We start from the raw sequence: 20,119 nt of genomic DNA, 5'->3' as shown, positions 1-20,119 counted from the left end.
TATATATATATATATATAAATACATATTCATATCAAGAAAATATGTTGAAGAAGCATGCATTTTAGATGTTGTCATTGCTGGCTTTCCATAGTTGCAGTTGATCAGATCAGTCACAACTCTTTGTAAGACGGGAGCTGGTCTAAAGACCTTGAGTGAATGTTTATTTGATGGAGGTTTGACTAAACTGATATTTCTTTCTGATCCCCAGTTGTTTGATAAAGTCCGGGAAGCGCAGCCAAACTTCCAGTCAAAACTTATCCCCGTTGAGAGCGACCTCATGGACTCCGACCTAGGGTTAAAAGAAGAAGACATTAGAACACTTCAGGAGGAGACAGAGCTTGTGTTTCACATGGCAGCCACCGTTAGATTTGATGAAAAGCTATCGTAAGTATTCCTAAATGTATGATTTTTAAGGTATAAAAGAAAGTAGTCGTAACAAACAATTATTTCATGAAAAAGTGTTTTGAATCCAAGTTAATTTTCACCGTATTACAATAAATGTAGGGGCCGATCCAGGATTTTTTGAAAGGTGGGGGGCACATTTTTCCCAAAAGGAAATTTGACAAGCAAAAAAAAATGGTTTTCACCAAAAATTGAAGGTCATTTCGTCCACAAAAAATTTGACAAGCAAAAAAAAAAAATGGTTTTCACCAAAAATTGAAGGTCATTTCGTCCACAAAAAATTTGACAAGCAAAAAAAAATGGTTTTCACCAAAAATTGAAGGTCATTTCGTCCACAAAAAATTTGACAAGCTAAAAAAAAATGTGGAAAGAAAAGGTAATCAGGCCAGATGCCCCGATCCACCAATGCCTAAATGATTAATGTACCTTCACCTCTTCTACTGCATTTCAAGTCATACACTTTGTGCATGCAAAACATTATTTGTTTTATTTTCGGGGGCTTTTTACAATACATTAAATAAGCTTTAACAGTGAATGGGGATTTTTCCTGGGCCCAGTGTTAGAGTTACGATTGATCCAATCAATGGTAAGTATGGAAAGCCAGCTATGTCTACATACATGTATCTAAAATGCATGTTTGTTCAAAATATTTTCTAGATATGACGAACAATCATGCATCCATTGTTTTCTTGAAAATTCAGTTTGCTTCTTCTTTCTTTACAAAGGGCATTGTTCAAATTTCGTTGACAAAAAATTATGACATTGTTGGATTTCCATATATTTTAGGTTGATTGGATCAATTGTAACTCTTTGTAAGACGGGGCCCAGGGCTTTATTGAGCAATTCAGGGGCACAATCGGCCTGAGCCCCTGTGTTTCCCTGCCCTTTTGTCTCACGAAATCTAAGTAATATCAGATGAAAGAGGAGATTCTTAGCTTTACATTGGTAGGTCATTTGTCTGTTTTATTTATGATTAAGTTACGATAAATCATCGCTAAATCTCGGTTTAGTTTTTTGGGGCCGCACTGTGTATCAAAGTCACTTTTAATAGCCTTAGCATTGATATCCTGGCGGAGTTTTGAGTAATGTTCAATGAGAGCAGCTTGAGTGAAATCTTAACTGTTGTTAACATCTACTTTAAAAAAAGATGAGCATGATGAAGAAAATAGAGACTTCATTCCTTGAGATGCATGCAGAGTGATTTAAACCCAAGTTATTTCTGTGTTTGTACCCAGACTTGCCCTCCACATGAACGTACAAGCAACAAGAAAAATACTGGAACTGAGCCGAGGCATGAAAAAACTACTGGTAAGTCAAAAAAAGTATGCAATTAAATTTCTTTAGATATTTGCAAAAAAAATTATTGCATCTAGTAATTGCAACGTTTGAGAAAAGAAATTAAGCAAGGTGGTGGGATGATCTATTAAAATGTCTTTACTCCGATATTTATTGTTTATGCCTGGAGATAAGAATTTTCCTATAATGTGGGAAAATATTCACATTAAAACCCAAATAACAACAAGAGAAAAGGCATTGAAAGAATAGGAAAGAAAGAACTAGATTTTTTAAAAAATAGAAAAGAAAAGATGGATATTTTTTAATTATTATTTTAGGGAAAAGCTTCCAAGGTGAAAATAGTCAAACTCTGATTGATGCCATTAAAGCCAAGAGAAAATAGGAAAGAAGAAGCTTGAAATACAATCTTCCAATAATGCCTACTTAAATCTTACCTCATACATGCCTTGCTCCATAATTACTAGTATATCAGACTTTGAAAGTGATTTCTCCCAACAAATAAATTCCATTCAATTCAATATTCCAAACATGTCCTCTTTTTACAGGTATTTCAACACGTATCGACAGCATATGCTTACTGTGATAGAACAAAGATAGAAGAAGTTTTTTACCCTCCTCCTGTTGACCCATACAAGATCTTGGATGCTGTAGGGTAAGTAAACCCTTAAGTCGTAGGGTAAGTCAACCCGTATTCCGTAGGGTAAGTCAACCCTTATGCCATAGGGTAAGTCAACACTTATGCCATAGGGTAAGTCAGCCCTTATGCCGTATAGTAAGTCATCCCTTATGCATAGGGTAAGTCAACCCTTATGCCGGAGGATAAGTCAACCCTAATGCCGTAGGGTAAGGCTCCACATTAACTTTTTTTGGTGGCGGCCCATTCAGGCCACCAAAACCTTCAAACAATTCTTTTTGGTGACCCAGCAGTTAAGTTTGGTGGCCTGAAAAATATAAAGAAAAACATTAATTGAAATGAATAAAACAAACTTCTGAAATATTCTGCAGTCACTACCACTATTCTTTGTACATCTTGTATGTAAATATGAAATGAGTGAAAGAGAATAAAAGAATTGTACTGTTCCCAGGTTGTGTGGACTTTTAATCTCTGTATAGACACACACTATGGTAAAGTAAATCAATAGTGCATATACCAAACTCAGATAGATTTACAAAACAATGATTTTTCCTTCCTTCCTTTTTGATCGTGAAACCTAGATTATGCAGGCCCCAAATCAAGTTTATTTTCTCTTTTCCAGCATATTGATTATAGCAGGAGAAAATCACAGAAAAATATGCTGCAGAATTAGAACAATGTATAAAAGGGGGAAATAAACAAAAATAATTTTCAGAAAAGTATATTGAAAAAAAGAAAACAAAAATTGTGAAATAAGTGAAATGAAACAAATGAAAAAATGAAAGAAAAAACAAAGAACAGGAAAAAATTTGAGAAAAAAAACAAAAGAAAATGTAAGAAAAATGAATAAGACAAAATTGTAAAAAATGGCAAAAATTGTTATTATTAGTATTCAGGAAAAACATATTCTTTAATCAGGCATATTCAATGGGAAGAGGTATAAATGGTTTAATCACTGTAAAAAAATGAAAGAAAAAAGATAAGAAAACGGCAAAAGTTATCTGGAAAAAACAGTGAGAAAATTCCTTCCCTATATTTAACAAATGATGGAAAAATTCACATTTCATATCAATGAAATGCCTTCCCAAAGTATTTACTTCCTTAAGAGTGGTTTAAGAAGTCATTGAACAAGAAAGAAAGAAGCTGTCTATTTATTTTTGGCTAGAGGAGACACAGCTTCGAAAGAAACCAATTATCAACATACATACAAATGCACATGTGGGAATGTGATGTACTCAACTATGTGTTTTAAGTGTATTAATGCATTTCGAAATCGGTCTTTTTGAGTCAAAAGAGAGGTCATTATTCCTCCTTTTAATGCAGGTTTCAGTAATATGGACTGTAGAAGGGCATTTCATTAGTGTAAAATGTGACTTTGACGTAGATTTTCAAAGTTCTAGGGAAGATTTCTTAGCAGTAACATTTCGTATCGAAGCTCCCTGAGTCTGAATAGTCTGCTAGCTCACAGCTGGCAGCAGTGGTTTCATGCATGCAAAGCTCAGCCAGACAGCCGGCACGGCCGGCTGAATAATAGTTACTGTATGCTAGCGGTAGGCCTACATACAGTCATGACTATGCAATCTTTGTGTGTGTGTATTTGTGTGTAGATTAACAAAAAAGGTGCATGATGATTGGCTTGCAAGTTGAACTGTAGAAAGTTGATAAATGCATGCAAAATCGGGAGAAAAATTGCGCTACTTTGAAAATTATTGGTTGCCCGATTCGGGCCACCAAAACTTAACATTTTTTCAATAATGGTTGCCCGAGAGGAATTTTTGGTGGCCCCGGGCCACCGCTAATATCAAGCCTTGCCGTAGGGTAAGTCAACCCTTTTGCCGTAGGGTAAGTCAACCCTAATGCCGTAGGGTAAATCAACCCTTTAGCCGTAGGGTAAGTCAACCCTTATGCCGTAGGGTAAGTCAACCCTTATGCCGTAGGGTAAGTCAACCCTTATGCCGTAGGGTAAGTCAACCCTTATGCCGTAGGGTAAGTCAACCCTTATGCCATAGGATAAGTCAACCCTAATGCCATACGGTAAGTCAACCCTTATGCCGTAGGGTAAGTCAACCCTTATGCCGTAGGTTAAGTCAACCCTTATGCCATAGGGTAAATCAACCCTTATACCATAGGGTAAGTCAACCCTTATTTATTTATAGGGTGCATTTTTGTTGCATCCTGCTTTATGTTCATTTAAAAGGCAGTCGTTAATACTGACCCTAAACACACAAATAAGTTGGCATTTCTCATTAAAAAGATGATTTCTAAAGAAGCATAATTGCATTTATAAGTTTTTTGTTTTTGTTTTTTTAGATTGATCTTTGGGCCCGATATTGCCATTATAAAATGATGAAAACTGGTCCATGACTGCCACATAATAAACCATAATTAAATAATGTGACAATAGTACCGTAGTTAGATGGAATGGGCAGTCAACCCAAACCAACCATAGCCAGGGGCCGAAGCCACTTGCTCCTAGGACTGAAACAGGGTTTTTCCCTTTCAAAGCCTGTACGGAAGCGAGCTAGGGTTGTCATTCCCTAAGGGAGCCTGTAGCTAGACAAGCTAGTTACCTTTAACCTCTGAACTCCTCTCTTGTTGTAACAAATTGTATTTTGATGATGTCATTTTACTCATCTCCGGTTTTGATCATGATAATAACCAAGATAACACAAGTGTTATCCTTATGTTTTTAGGTGGATGTCGGAAGATATAGTCCAGGAATTAACCCCCATGCTGCTGGGTAAGAGACCAAACACATACACCTTCACGAAGGCTCTGGCGGAGTATGTTGTCAAAGAAGAGGGTAAAGGGTTGCCAATTTGCATCACAAGGCCGTCCATTGTTGGAGCGTCGTGGAAGGAACCCTTCCCTGTAAGTGAAGTTTCAAAAGTTAAAGCCTGTCTTAAGTTTGGTAACGGTTCAGTAATGTGAACAACATGAAAGTGTCATTAAACATTATGTTACGTAGCCAAAGACATCTCTAAATCTCACTATACAATATCCTCAATCTCTCCAAATCCAAACGTCACTCCCAAACCATCACAATAGATGACACATAATTTCAGAGACAGGGAGGTCTTGCTTGTGTTTCAGATCTCTGCCTTTTAATCACTAGTCTCAATCAAGACTCACGTGCGTCACACATTACAAAAGCATAGTAGTCAATGAATGCCTTTTTTTTACCCAATAGAATTTTAATATGATATTTTTTTCCATCCATTGGGATTTGAATGTAAATCTAGCGCCCTCTCTCTGGTAATGTTTTTATTTTTACTCAAAATAGCCATATGAGCACTTACTTTACATGTTTATAATTGGATATTAGAAGGCTAAGATTATATCCTGAATTTTTCAGCCCATTCCATGGCTTAGAAGGTCTTTTACGAAACAACAAAATAAACTATCAAAACTTAAGATAGGCTGTAAGACTGAAAGCAATTTTAAATGTGTATGTCACAGAGAGCCTGCTTCATAAACACCTATGGGTAACTTTGTTGTCAAAAATCTGTGTAACATCTTCGCCCCGTCTTACAAAAAGTTATGATTGATCTGACCAATCGTAACTCTATGGAAATCCATCAGTGTCATAATTTGTTTCTATGAAAAACATGCACAATGTCCTCTGTATGCAAAGAGAAGCGCAGTGAATTTTCAAGAAAACAATGAATGCATGAATATACATCATAGCTAAGAAATGTTTTGAACAATCATGCATAATAGATGATGATGTTGCTGGCCATCCATAGTTACGATTTATATATAGTAACTCTTTGTAAGAAGGGCCCCTGGTTTTCCATATTTAAACCACATCTTTAGACCTGACCTTGAATGAAACCTGACTTCAGAATACAGGCCATTAGGTGTAGACCAAGAGGCAATGAACCTTTCAGAAATCATTCTCATGACCTTCCATCTATTTGTTTTGACACTGATTGTTTTATAATATTTGCTTTATCATCATTTTCTATTCTTCCAGGGATGGATCGATAACTTCAACGGCCCTAGTGGACTCTTCATTGCTGTAAGTAAACAAAAGGAGTCTTGAATGAATTTTTCTGCCCTGGTACCTCTTAACAAATCAATGCGAAATGAATAAAATATAATATATGATGAGTTAATGGGTTAAGCAATTTATTTATGAGGTTATATACCATAAAATTATGTCAGTTTTGAGTTTTGTGAAAATAAAATGATAAAAATAATTCATCCTTAACATGCCATGAACGCATATCTATGCATCCACTGGAGTGCTAAGAACACATTTTCGTGCAATGGTCATACAGCTATTGTTAAGCCTATTGCATTTTGAGGAGAGCATTGCATGCATGAGTGATTCCATTGTTCAGTTCAGCTTATGGTCAAGAGGTTTAATATTATTGTCTCAGAAGTGACTCTTTTAAAAAATATAACAATTGAATATAGACTCTTTGAAAAAAATGGCACTTGCTGATTACAGTGAATGGCACATTAAGGGTTAAAATCAGATTACTTTTTGCTCCCTCTCATATTGGCTATCGTTTTTGAGCATTGATGTCATTCAAGCACACTGTATGCTTTGTGGAGATGTGGATACCTCAATATTTATGTTTTTTATATGTTTTAAGCAATGATCTCATGAGAAAGTTTGTAAAACAAAGGTTTATTATCAGTATATCACCCTAGATCTAGATATGTTTCAGTAAAACATTCACTGAAGTGACTTAACTGTGCAAAATCATGAAATCTAAGCTGAAAAAAACAATTACATTTAAGGTCACCAACACAGATAAGCACAGGTGGGACACTATGTAATATTATTGCTTGGATAAAGACCCAATATTTTCCCAACTTCTCAGCAATTACACAATCCCTTCAAGAATCCTATGGTACATATTTTTCATTTATAACTACAGACACTTTGATGGTCAGTTTATTAGAGTCTGTACTAACCCATTTTGGAATCGTAACTGGCATTTTATCTTTAACGATTTTTGTAGGTTGGGAAAGGCTTGTTGAGGATGATGATCGGCAATGCAGAAGCCATAGTGGATTTTTCTCCTGTTGATTTTGTAGTAAATGCAATGATAGGTGCAACGTGGCATACAGGTATCTCTAAGTAAGTGCATGGAAGTTGAATTTGAATGTGCCCCCCCCCCCAACCTTGATTGTCGATGTGATTAACCCTTTGAACGTGATAGGCCTGAAAACAGGCATCAGAGAGAACTTGCAAATACCCGATAGGCCGGCATATTGGCCTGAAGCCACATGACTTGAAAAACATGGGTTCTAAATGTCAGTGCCGACAGCACAGAAACGTTAGTATAACAGAGCGCTGATAGTAAGCCCAGTCACATCTTTTGGATTGTTAAATCAAAACATATAAATGTGTAAGTAATGCATTGAGGTGACATTAGGCATCGCTGCCACATTGCCGATTGTAACAGGGGCTCTCTAAGACATAATCGTCCTATTGTCCACCTCATGTTCCTGTGTTGTGTTGTTTCGTGTCATTTACTATTATTATTTGCCTTTTCGTTATCTTCATGTATTACTTTACGTATATTTCTATATTCCTTGTATCTATTTTTGAGGGGTCCACATTATACAAGCTGTGCTTTTCAGTGGACCCCTCCATTCTTCTTATGATATATAATTGCATTGATTTAATTATATTTAATGATATTGATTGTATTGATTTGACTTGACATGTATGTTAATTTATATTTAAATTAATTTCAAATATGTATTTTTTTTTTCAATATTGAATTTTGTTCATGCTATTGTTTATTCAAATTGAATCAATCTATCTTGTACTTATTTGTATCATTTTGAAGAATGAAAATAAATTTGAATTTGAAAATTTGAATTTCTGTGCGATGGGTAAATGTCATCTTTTAATAATGACGCCATCTTTCTAGTACATGTATAGGGATATTCAGTCAATAACTTCAGTCAAGATTGGTGTTGATTTTTGAAGGTTTTTGCTTTAAAAAATGGCCAAATTATACTACTCTACTGCGGAGTTTTGTGTGGCATGTGTAGTAAAACAGCGTAATGCATGGCTATACACCTGCCGACAATGAGAGGCTTTTGATAAATCTGACTTTAGTCAAAACAGTGATTTATAGTGAAACAGACATGGTGTTATACACGGTAAGTCACCTGCTCACTATGAGAAGCTATTGATAAATCTGACTTGAGTCAAAACACTGAGTTTGAGCGTAAAAAAGCCACTGAAGATGATATATTTGTGTTGGTAAACTAGGTTTACAAGAACCTAAACAAATTCCACTGGCAGCTAGTGCACCTGCTGGGAGAAAATGCCTTGGGGGCTCGAATTACGGGAAATTGCGAATGTGGTCGATATGTACAAATAATGCAGGGTTCAGATTAAAATTGGTACAGACATCCCCTCTCATGTTGTCAGTCAATAACCCGTCCGACATGTTGCCCCAGGATAAAATTACTAGCTACCCGTCGGCGTTCGTCGTCAACTTGGATAACAGCTGTCAAAAGGAAAATCCATTTTCTTCGACCGTACTGGGGAAAGGGAGGTAATAATAGTGGGCATTGATATAGCGCCATCTATCAGAAATATTCTATTCCGAGTCGCATTGTTTATTATTATTACTACCTTGGCTATAGCTCGAGCTGCCTTTCAGAGCTCAGTGCATTCAAGGAATTAATCCTGCTGGGTACCCATTCACCTCACCCGGGTTGAGTGCAGAACAGTGAGGATAAATTTCTTACTGAAGGAATTTATGCTGTGGCTGGGATTCGAACCCACGACCCTCTGTTTCAAAGTCAGAAGACTAATCCACTGGGCCACAACACTCCATGGAAAGCATCCTTTACCTCCCAACACCGTTCAGTTTCTATGCCGCAACACAACACAGGTTACCAAAAGAATGAATAACTTGAAGACGAAAACAATAAATAGAACGTAACATTTTAATGAAAGGAACATTTTTCAAAGTAATTAAACATGTCATCCTTAGCCTGAAAATTATGAACCCTAAATATATCTGTAAATTATGAATTACACCAATGTATTCATGAATTGCACTAATATAGTCATAAATACAAAAATATGCCCCGATTCATTTATTCAGAGCTTGGGCTCTATAGCAGAATGAATTTTATAGACTGGTAACCCAATTCATATGCTTATATTATACACAGACCTGCCACCATTCCAGTCTACAAATTGGTCACCAGTCCTGTTAATCCAAACAATGTTCTATAGTACAATAAATAAAGACTGGTAACCCAATTCATATGTTTATATTATACACAGACCTGCCACCATTCCAATCTACAACTTGGTAACCAGTCCTACCAATCCTCAATTAATAGGAGACCAACCTAGTAAGTAGATAGAAAAATTACTAATTTTTTTAAATTTCATTATTTTCTTCAAGAATACAGAGATTTGATAGTATACAATATAAAAGATTGGTGAAAATTATTTTTTCCTGTTCATAGATTATAGTGGGTGTTTTTGTGCTTGTTGAATTTTAATCTTATTTGCATTTTAATAATGATGGGGATGAGGGAGGGGTATTTAGATAAAAAAATGACTTACAGCCTGTGTATTATGTGTTTTATTTGCCCCACAGAACTCGTTTCAGAACTGTACAACAGAACACCACTGGAAAATGTCTTCAGACGGCCAAAATGTAGCTTCACCAAATTTTGGTAAGTAGGCCTGTGAACATCACATTGCAACCAAACATCCATCTAAACAAACTTGTGTTGAACAATCTCTTACCTCTCTTTACTTTTTTTATCCCCCCCAAAAAGAAAAAAAGGGCAGCTTAGGTCTTTACAAGAAAAATATTCTTCACTGTGATGAAAGCAATTACTTGCCTAGGAGAAAAAACAAATACTTCTTATTTTCTTTGTTTTTCATATATTTATTTTTCAAAAGATCTTGGAGTGTTTCACAAAGATTTAGGTGTGACTTAGACTTAGTCATATTTACATTCCCAGTTGCGTCCAGTTGAGAAAGAATCACCAAATCCTGCTCGTACTTTACATTAGACTCAGTATAAAAGTCATTTTGATAACATTTGTTCCGGCGACAATTGCTCCGCTATAAATTCCACACACTAATCAAATGACTAAGCTTCAACCCTGGATTTAAACACTGTACCATATCCTAAACCTAACCTTAGAACCTAAAAAGAAAACCCTATTGCAATCTGAACTCAACCTTACATGAATAAAGCCTGTTGCAAATATCGTAGGAACAAATATAGTGTCACACAAAAGGTAATTTGGAACAAACAGAAGTTAGAAACATAACCCTAAACAGAAAATATCAGTTTACTTTGTGACAGACTTGCAACATTTACTCCTTTAACTTAAAGTAATTTTTAACTTAAAGTAATGTGACATACTTGCAACATTTAGTCCTTTAACTTAAAGTAATATGTTATGCTTTATTGATAGGTTTGCCTTTGAGTATTACAATATGATTGAAGCAAAGATTCCAGCATTCACTATGGACTTTGTTAGATGGTTACAAGGCAAGAAACCCATGTAAGTATGATGATGGTAGTGGTGGTGATGGTGATGATGATGGTGATGGTGATGGTGATGATGGTGATGGTGATGATGATGATGGTGATGATGATGATGGTGATGATGATGATGATGGTGGTGATGGTGATTATGATGATGATGATGATGATGATGATGATGGTGATGATGATGATGATGATGGTGATGATGATGATGATGATGGGGATGATAATGTTGATGATGATGGTGGTGGTGGTGATGGTGATGGTGATGATGATGGGGATGATAATGGTGATGATGGGGATGATAATGGTGATGGTGATGATGATGATGGTGATGATGATAATGGTGATGATGGTGATGATGATGATGGTGGTGATGATGATGATGATGATGGTGATGATGATGATGATGGTGATGGTGATGGTGGTGATGGTGATGATGATGATGATGATGGTGATGGTGATGATGGTGATGATGGTGATGATGGTGATGATGATGATGGTGATGGTGATGATGATGATGATGATGATGGTGGTGATGGTGATGATGATGATGATGGTGATGATGGTGATGGTGATGATGATGATGGTGATGATGATGATGGTGATGATGGTGATGATGATGGTGATGATGATGGTGATGATGGTGATGGTGATGATGGTGATGATGGTGATGATGATGATGGTGATGGTGATGATGATGATGATGGTGGTGATGGTGATGGTGATTATGATGATGATGATTATGGTGATAATGGTGATGGTGATGATGATGATGGTGATGATAATGGTGATGATGGTGGTGATGATTGTGGTGATGATGATGAGGATGATGGTGATGATGATGATGATGGTGATGGTGATGGTGATGATGATGATGATAATGGTGATGGTGATGATGGTGATGATGGTGATGGTGATGATGATGATGATGGTGATGGTGATGATGATGATTGTGGTGGTGATGATGATGATGATTATGGTGATGATGGTGATGGTGATGATGATGATGGGGATGATAATGTTGATGATTATGGTGATGATGGTGATGGTGATGATGATGATGATGATGATATGGGGATGATAATGTTGATGATGATGGTGGTGGTGGTGATGGTGATGATGATGGTGATGATGATGGGGATGATAATGGTGATGATGGTGATGATGATGATGATGGGGATGATAATGTTGATGGTGATGATGATGATGACGGGGATGATAATGGTGATAATGATAATGTTGATGGTGATGATGATGATTATGATGATGAGGATGGTGATGATGATGATGATTTTAATGATGATGACGATGATTATGACGACGATGGTGATGATGGTGATGATGATGCCAATGATGGTGATATAATGATGGTTAAAACGATGAGGAGGATGATGCTGATGATGATGATGATTGCTTCAATCGTTGAATGACCTCTTGATCTTTTTTCTTTCAGTATGGTCAAGTTAAATCACAAAATCAAGAACATGGTCTACACGCTGAAATACTTCACAAACAACCAATGGGAGTGGACCAATGGGAACACAGCAATCCTCTCAGCCGCTATGAGCGAGGAAGACAGGAAGGTACATTGATATTGACCAAAAACATTCTTAGGAACACCCGTAAGTCCCCTTGTATAAACCAGGATTTATTGGTTACCCGCATTAATATAATCAAAATAATCTTATTTTATAGTGCACTTAAGGTATACATTTTAGGTATCTAAGTGCTCACAGATTAATTATTACCTTGGTCATCGGATTCAGTCCGTCATTCCTGTACACAATGTATGCACCTCTTCCACTCCCTGGGGAGTATTCCACTCAGTTGCCTGTGAGGCGCACACAATACCAGATAAGTTATGATTACTTTCACATCCTACTGGGTACCCGTTTAGTACCGGCTGGGTGTTTCATAAAGCTGTTCTTAAGTTTAGAGCAACTTTAAGAACGACTGGTGAACCTTTCTTACGCTCTAAATAATCACCAATGAACATTTAATGAACTTGTGGTCATTTACCACAAGAAAGTATCACCAGTCGCTCTTTAAGTCACTCTTAAAGGACAAGTCCACCCCAACAAAAAGTTGATTTGAAGAAAAAGAGAAAAATCCAACAAGCAAAACACTAAAAATTTCATTAAAATCGGATGTAAAATAAGAAAGTTATGACATTTTAAAGTTTCGCTTTATTTCACAAAACAGTTATAAGCACATCCTGGTTGATATGCAAATGAGGGAACTGATGACGTCATCCACTCACTATTTCTTTTGTATTTTATTATATGAAATATGAAATATTCTAATTTTTTCCTCATTGTCAAGTGATACAATGATTAATTCCTCCCTGAACATGTGGAATTAGCATTGTTTAATACTATATTGTTCAGTCAAGTTGGTCCTTATTGTCAAATCTATGAAAAATGAAATATTGTACAATTCAAACAATAAAAAACAAAAGAAATAGTGAGTGATGGACATCATCGACTGACACACCTAGTTGTGTATGTCGCTGTTTTGTGAAAAATAAGCGAAACTATAAAATGTCATTTTACATCAGATTTTGATGAAATTTTCAGCACTATGCTAGTTTGATTTTTCTCTATTTATTCAGATAAGCATTTTCCTGGGGTGGACTTGATCTTTAACCCTAAATAGACTGGGCTATTTCGACGCCTAAGAAGACGGGGGGGGGGGGGCTGATTCAGCCCTCCTTATGATCTCGGCCGTTGATCGCGCGATCCCCACGAAAATTGGCATGCGCGTTACCCATGGCATTATCTACAAAACTATAATACCAATTTCTGCAGAAAAATCTCATTGCTCATTAATTATGCTAATTTATGTGTAAAATCATAAGTTTGCTCTAATTAATAAAATATGCCCTTAAAATGCTAATTTTTGTTTCACATACTCAAGATAGGAATCTGATCAAACTTGTATTTTAAAAAAACATGTATTTTCTTATGTATTCTATTGTTCTCTAAATTTCTTATGTATTTCTTTGTTTTTTGACTTTTTGTTTTTTATTATTTTTTAAATGGAAATTGTCGGGGACTTTATGTTGACCATAAACAAGATAAAATTAATTGATTTTAAGCAGTAAAAGGAAAAATAATGATACATTTATGAATTTTGGCTAAAAACACTATTTGCATTGGATTTGTACACAAATTCACGTTTTTGATTAATTTTGGGTCTGCATGCACTTATGAAATGTTGCGTAATTTCGGAACCGCATACCCGTGGGTCACAATTTTGGTCTCAAAAGTTGCGCGAGACTTGAAAGTAAAAAGTCAGCGAGCGACGCGGTCAAAAAAATTTCGAGCGGCAGATTTATCGTGAAAAATGTCGAGGGGGAGGCTGAATCATCCCCCCCCCCCCCGTCTTTTTAGGGTTAACTTGCAAAGAGCTTTATGAAATACTCACCTGGGTGGAGAGTGGGAAATTTTAGATTAATGCCTTTCCAAAGGACACTAGGCAGCAGACCCTCTGATTACTAGAAAAGAGTTAGAACCACTACACTACAGATTTACCACGTGCACTCCATTGAAACATAATGGCCCGAATTCACAAAGGTGGTTTTGAAAACCAACGGTTGAATCCATGTTTTATGCAGATTTCCTGTATAAATGACGCTTAATTTAGCGTTTATAAAAAATGTCCAATGCTGATGCGCTTTTTTGTCACAGTGTGCCAAATTGAGGCCTGTTGCCAAGGTTATCCACACTATTTTATTATTGAGTCTCATGAATAAAAATGGTGGACTCGTGAATAAAATAGCGTGGATAACTACAGCAACAGGTGTCAATTTGGCGCACTGTGACAAAAGCGCATCAGCATTGGAATTGTTTATACGCACGCCAGATATGCGCTGAATTAAGCGTAATCTATACAGGAAATCTGCATAAACCATGGACTCAACCGTGGGTTTTCAAAACCACCTTTGTGAATTTTTAACTTTTAGTTCAATTCAATTGGATCAGCCCGTTAACATTAACTTACGTAAGTTTTCTTCATTTGCGAATATTTTCAGGTATACTTCACGGATATAAGACCTATTCATTGGCCTTCATACATAGAGACCTTCTGCCTCGGAATAAAGAGATTCGCTCTCAATGAAGATATGAATGCCCTTCCAGCGGCACGCAGTCATCTCAGAATGTAAGCAGATCCTCAAATTGGCAACAATTTCTTATATATATATATGTGAAACGATCATTGATTGATTTGTTTTTTGTTATTATTATATTTGATGTTTGCCTTTATCATTATCCGTATCTATATTTGATATTTTATTTGTCTTCATGCTATATTTTTACCAGTCTTCCCAGTGCATCTGTTGGTTGGGCGGACGTACCATCAGGTCACAGTGATTAAGTTTGCTCTCTTCCCTGGCCGCCAGCTGATGCACTGGGCATACTCCTACTTCTACTCGATGTTTCGGGCAGGTTGACTGTCCGTCTTAACGAGTAATCTCTCTTCACTTCAACCTGCTACTACTCAAACCATCGCTAATTCAGCCATATTCAGCTCATCTCATCACGTTTACAGTCCTTTTCAGGACTTCACTCACTTTCAAGAAAGAATACCTCTAATTTCCTCTTTTCATCCTTTCTCATCTTTCAATTTGAATTTTCTGCCTGTATTTCCTTTCCCTTCTTGATATTACACATGGTGAATCGTAAACCGTCTCTACGTTATTTTATTATTGTTTATACTTCAGTTCTATTGTCATTGGAAGGCACATTACATTGGTATGTACAGTTAAGGCCAAAGGTTTATATACACCCATGGAATTCAGTGAAATTTGTTTGCTTGCCAAACAACAATTACTATCCAAACAACATTTACTATATCTTCAGAAATATAAATAATACCATGACGAATTTGGTATCAAATGATAGATCGTGTTTAGCTTTTTCTCATGATTGCCATGGATGCTATTGGGATTAAAGTATATTTCAGGTGTTATTTTCTTTGAAGAAAAAAGTAATATTCGTGCCAAATGTATGCTATTGTTATCAGATTTTCAAACATTGTTTCATAGAAACAGATAAATGTCAAATCTATGATATTACACTTTCTATCATGATATGTCACCACTGAACAAAAAAGTGTAATCTGAAATGTTTGTGTTGAGAAGTAACGAGCACAAATATGAAATGTTTTTGTCAAGTTTTTATTTTAATCTGTCTAAAATATGAAGATATTTTTGGGAAAAAAATAACACCTAAATATTTTTCAGCTGCTGATGACAAAGCATGACATACTCATTTGTTTGATATCAAATTTGTCATGATAGCACAAATATTTTATAAGATACACTAAATTTTATAATGTTCGGCAAATTTAACTTTTCTTGAAGTTCCTGGGTGTCTGTAAACTTCTGGCCTCTACTGTATAATATGGGCAAGTCCATATAGTATGTTCATCCAACCCCATGTATTGGGGATCTATGAGCTGGAGAAGTTCATGAAGGAAAGTAAGAATTAATGACAGTGGGATGAAACAAGAAGGCGTTTCTATTTAAAGAAAGCTGACCCAGTTACTTCATTTTCACTCTTTTCTTCAGGTTACGCAACATCCGATGGACGTTCAACACGGTACTCATCCTCATCTTCTGCCGCATCCTCATCGCCCGATCACAACTCGCCCGTAACATCTGGGCCTTTGTCATGAAGGTATTTTTCGGGTTCCTCCGGTACGGTCGAGTGACGAGAACCGTTTCTAAAACCTGATGACATCACGCCTCTTCCTTGGGTCTTTTTTCTGTGACATTCCATCCGAGATATTTCTGTTTCAGTTTTATTTTTTCTCATTTCCGACAAACTTATACAATTCATACATATTTCAATCATTTTACAATTAGAGTAAAACAATGCATGCAATAGAAAATTTCAATTATTAATTGTAAATTTGAAACCAAAGTTAATAGTACTCGTTGCAACCCCAAAAACCAAAATATCTATATTGATAAATAAGTACGGTTTCGCTTGAGAAGTCCACTGAGAAGCAGGCCTTGTAAATTGTGTACCCCTCGGATAATAATGACTATAGATAATAACTTACATATGAAAATGAGTAAAAAACAATGGCCAATAGAGGTCTGCAACCTGTATTCTGAATTGGGTTTATTTTAAACTTTGGTCTGAAGTTGTGGTCTAACTGTGGATAGCCAATTTTGACACCAATCTCTTACAGTACAAGTTTAATTCTATCTTCTCATCAGACTGTCATCTCATTCATAACAATCTGGGAATAGTAACCAACGTAAATGTAGGCCCTTTTCACACGAGAATCTTGAATCATCATTGTAATGATGATTGCAATTCGTCTTTAGAATCATTGTACCATTCACACTTTCGCTCAAAAACTGTGATTTGAATTCGAATTCCTGAGCAAAGGCGGTATTGTGTCCTTTGTGACTTGTCAATCAAAGCACTGCATCACAAAAAAGAAACTACGATGAGTGCATGACAAATGTATTATCTACAGAAGTGCTTGAAATGTCACGTAAGCTCCGTCCCTCAAAAGATGTTTTGGAGGTCAACCCTTTCAGACGTGAAATTTGTACCGTAATTTGAGTGCAACTTAAGTGGAATTCACCTCCGTAGTAGAATTTGAATTCATGATTGTGATTAGTGTTCGTGATTCTAGTTTGGTTACACGCGTGCTAAAAATTCATCATTAGAATTGTTTTTCTGTGTAATCATCAATCAAATTACGATTTTGGTACTGTGTGAAAGGGCGGATAATATTCTTCACCGTGAAAGCATGAGAAAAGAGCAGTCAGTATAAGAAACATACAATGTAAATAAATTTTAACATTGTTGGTTTTCAAGAATTTTAGCACAGACGTTTCACGACTTTTTTTAAAGTCTCACAATTTGAGACCAAATTTGCGTTGCAGGGGTGTGTAGGTCTGAAGTTGTACATAATTTTATCTTCATGTCTGACCAGAAATGGCTGTAAAACCTTAATTTTTTTTGTACAATTGTTTTTCCAGGTAAAAGAAAGTGTACAATTATTTTTATGGAGCCATAAAATTTCTCGTTGAAAAAAAAAAACAGTAAGAACATTTCAAAAACCAAAGAATTGTATTTTGAAAATTGAAAAATAGTAGAAATGCATAGGAAATTGATTTTTATACCATATTTTTTAATATTAGGATTTAGGAGGTTACAAAGAATTATGAAAATAATGACAATTGCTTATTAGGATCTTTATTTCATGAGTTACAGCAGAAACTCTGATTTCATGCATGAATTATGGATGATTTGGCATAATCGATGCAATCGCACATTTTTATTTAGAAAAACAAACCATGTGAAGATCGGTGTAATGAAATTTTTGATAAGATCTGTATATTTTGTGGTCTTGGTATTTTGGCTGTTGTATTTTAACCAAGTGCACTTTGAGGAAACCTGGGGCCCATAACACAAAGCTTAGCAATCGTCATAGAAAATATCTTTACGATTAATTGCATTCACTACAATGTACAATCAATCATCAGAACCAAGTATATGATCAATCGCTACCTTTGTGTTTACGGGACTCAGGTTCTGAATTATTGGTTTTATAAGTGTTGCGTTACATGTTCTTTCTATGTATGGTTTTTTTTAATCATGCAAGGCAGGTTTAAATCATAGCTTATCATGTGACTGTAATTAAGTAATCAAGTATACGATTAATCGGTAACTTTTGTGTTACAATACCCTGGTTTTGAATTATTGGGTTTTATACATGTAGGTGTTGTGTTACATGTTCTTTGTTTTATGTTTTTTTATCATGCAAAGCAGGTTGAAATGAGAACTGATCATGTGACTAATTAAGTAATCAAGTATACGATTAATCGCTAACCTTTGTGTAACAAAACCCATGTTCTTTGTTTGTTTGTTTTTATCATGCAAAGCAGGTTTAAATCAGAGCTGATCATGTGACTGTAATTAAGTAATGAAGTATACGATCAATCTCTAAACCTTCGTGTTACAAAATCCAGGTTTTGAATTATTGGATTTATAGGTGTTGTGCTACATGTTCTTTGTTTGTTTGTATGTTTGTTTTTAATCGTGCAAAGCATGTTTTAATCATAGCTGATCATGTGACTGTTGTAATTAAGTAATCAAGTATACGATCAATCGCTAACCTTTGACATGTGACACTAAAGTAATTACGATTCACGGTGTCACTTTGATATAAGTGTGATGTCATTATGAATCAAGTGAAATTATGTTATGCATCACCTTAATTTTAATACAGCCATTTATAAGCTGGCCTTTTAAATTTTGAGAAAATGATGAAGGTACTTCCAAATAATACTGAAATGTTTAGACATTGAAATTTTAATATGATATTGACTGGCCTTGAGGGTATTGTCATATACGTAGCCCGCAATCATTTAGACGAGGGCAATATGTTTTTTTAATGGCAATATATTTGATGTCTCCCAAAAGAAGAGCCAGTCAATATTATTGTTACTGAAGGATGTGTATATCAAGCTATTATTCGGAACAATGTATATGCCTGCTTGCTCATCGCTACTCCTGATTTCAGGTTATTCACGAACTTAGCAAGTAATCCTTGCTAAGCCATTGTGACATTAATTGCTACCTTGAAGTCACGCATCATGCATGGCGCGCACATGCGCTTTGGTTTGTGTATGGTGTATGCACTGGCCTCGCCGCACATTATCTACAAAGCGTTAGTTCATAAACTGGTTCCAGCCAGATTTCTCAAATAGTGAAACTAACGATCAAAATCGACTCCTACTGCGCATGCGCATTAGCAGAAATATGGCCAATATTGCCCTCTGTTCTTGTACAGGATTCCTGTAGGTAAAGCTGGGGAGGGCAACATGGAAAATGTTTACCCCTTTGGTCTCGGATTGAAAGTAGTGAGCGAAATATGACGTTTATTTATCTGCTAAAATGCCTTGTGTAGGTAATATTGTGGAATTAGGACATCAATGAATAAATGATATCGAAAAATGATATGAAAAACAAACTTATGATACTTAGAATGTACTGATTAGGTAAAATGCGGGTAAAGAAATCTCAAATTGTTGCCAATTTGGAGTATTAGCAGATTAATTTGTGCCTGTAACCAAAGAACATTATTCATTCATTCCACTTTGCTATCTTATAATGTTAGAAACCTTTTTTTACATCTCTCTGTTGTGTGGAGTGTATGAGCACTCGTTAAACTACATGTAAGAGGCATTATTCAAATTTAAATTGTTTCTGATTTGTGCAGCAGAAGTAGAATAATCTAAACCTG

The 20,119-nt window shown here is 35.8% G+C and overlaps 1 protein-coding gene across 3 annotated transcripts in view; it reads left to right on the top strand.

Moving 5' to 3' along the window:
* Window positions 1-16,921, top strand: part of LOC121421314 (fatty acyl-CoA reductase 1-like) — a 56,430-nt gene extending 39,509 nt beyond the window's left edge. For 2 of the 3 annotated variants that reach the window (XM_041615992.1, XM_041615991.1), the window contains exons 3-14: window positions 210-385; window positions 1,639-1,711; window positions 2,245-2,351; window positions 5,027-5,204; window positions 6,310-6,354; window positions 7,310-7,428; window positions 9,610-9,680; window positions 9,932-10,010; window positions 10,767-10,856; window positions 12,297-12,426; window positions 14,877-15,004; window positions 16,416-16,921. In XM_041615992.1, the coding sequence (XP_041471926.1) occupies window positions 210-385; window positions 1,639-1,711; window positions 2,245-2,351; window positions 5,027-5,204; window positions 6,310-6,354; window positions 7,310-7,428; window positions 9,610-9,680; window positions 9,932-10,010; window positions 10,767-10,856; window positions 12,297-12,426; window positions 14,877-15,004; window positions 16,416-16,581 (1,362 nt within the window). In that variant the 3' untranslated portion in view covers window positions 16,582-16,921. Of the gene's footprint in view, window positions 1-209; window positions 386-1,638; window positions 1,712-2,244; window positions 2,352-5,026; window positions 5,205-6,309; window positions 6,355-7,309; window positions 7,429-9,609; window positions 9,681-9,931; window positions 10,011-10,766; window positions 10,857-12,296; window positions 12,466-14,876; window positions 15,005-16,415 lie in introns of those variants that run through there. The other variant, XM_041615994.1, reaches the window with a different exon arrangement.
* The last annotated feature ends 3,198 nt before the right edge of the window (window positions 16,922-20,119 follow it).

This window comes from Lytechinus variegatus, chromosome 9 (genome assembly GCF_018143015.1).
Source record: "Lytechinus variegatus isolate NC3 chromosome 9, Lvar_3.0, whole genome shotgun sequence".
NCBI classification, from domain to species: domain Eukaryota; kingdom Metazoa; phylum Echinodermata; class Echinoidea; order Temnopleuroida; family Toxopneustidae; genus Lytechinus; species Lytechinus variegatus.
Note: the sequence above shows the minus strand (reverse complement) of the source record. Positions and strands in the feature narration are given on the sequence as shown.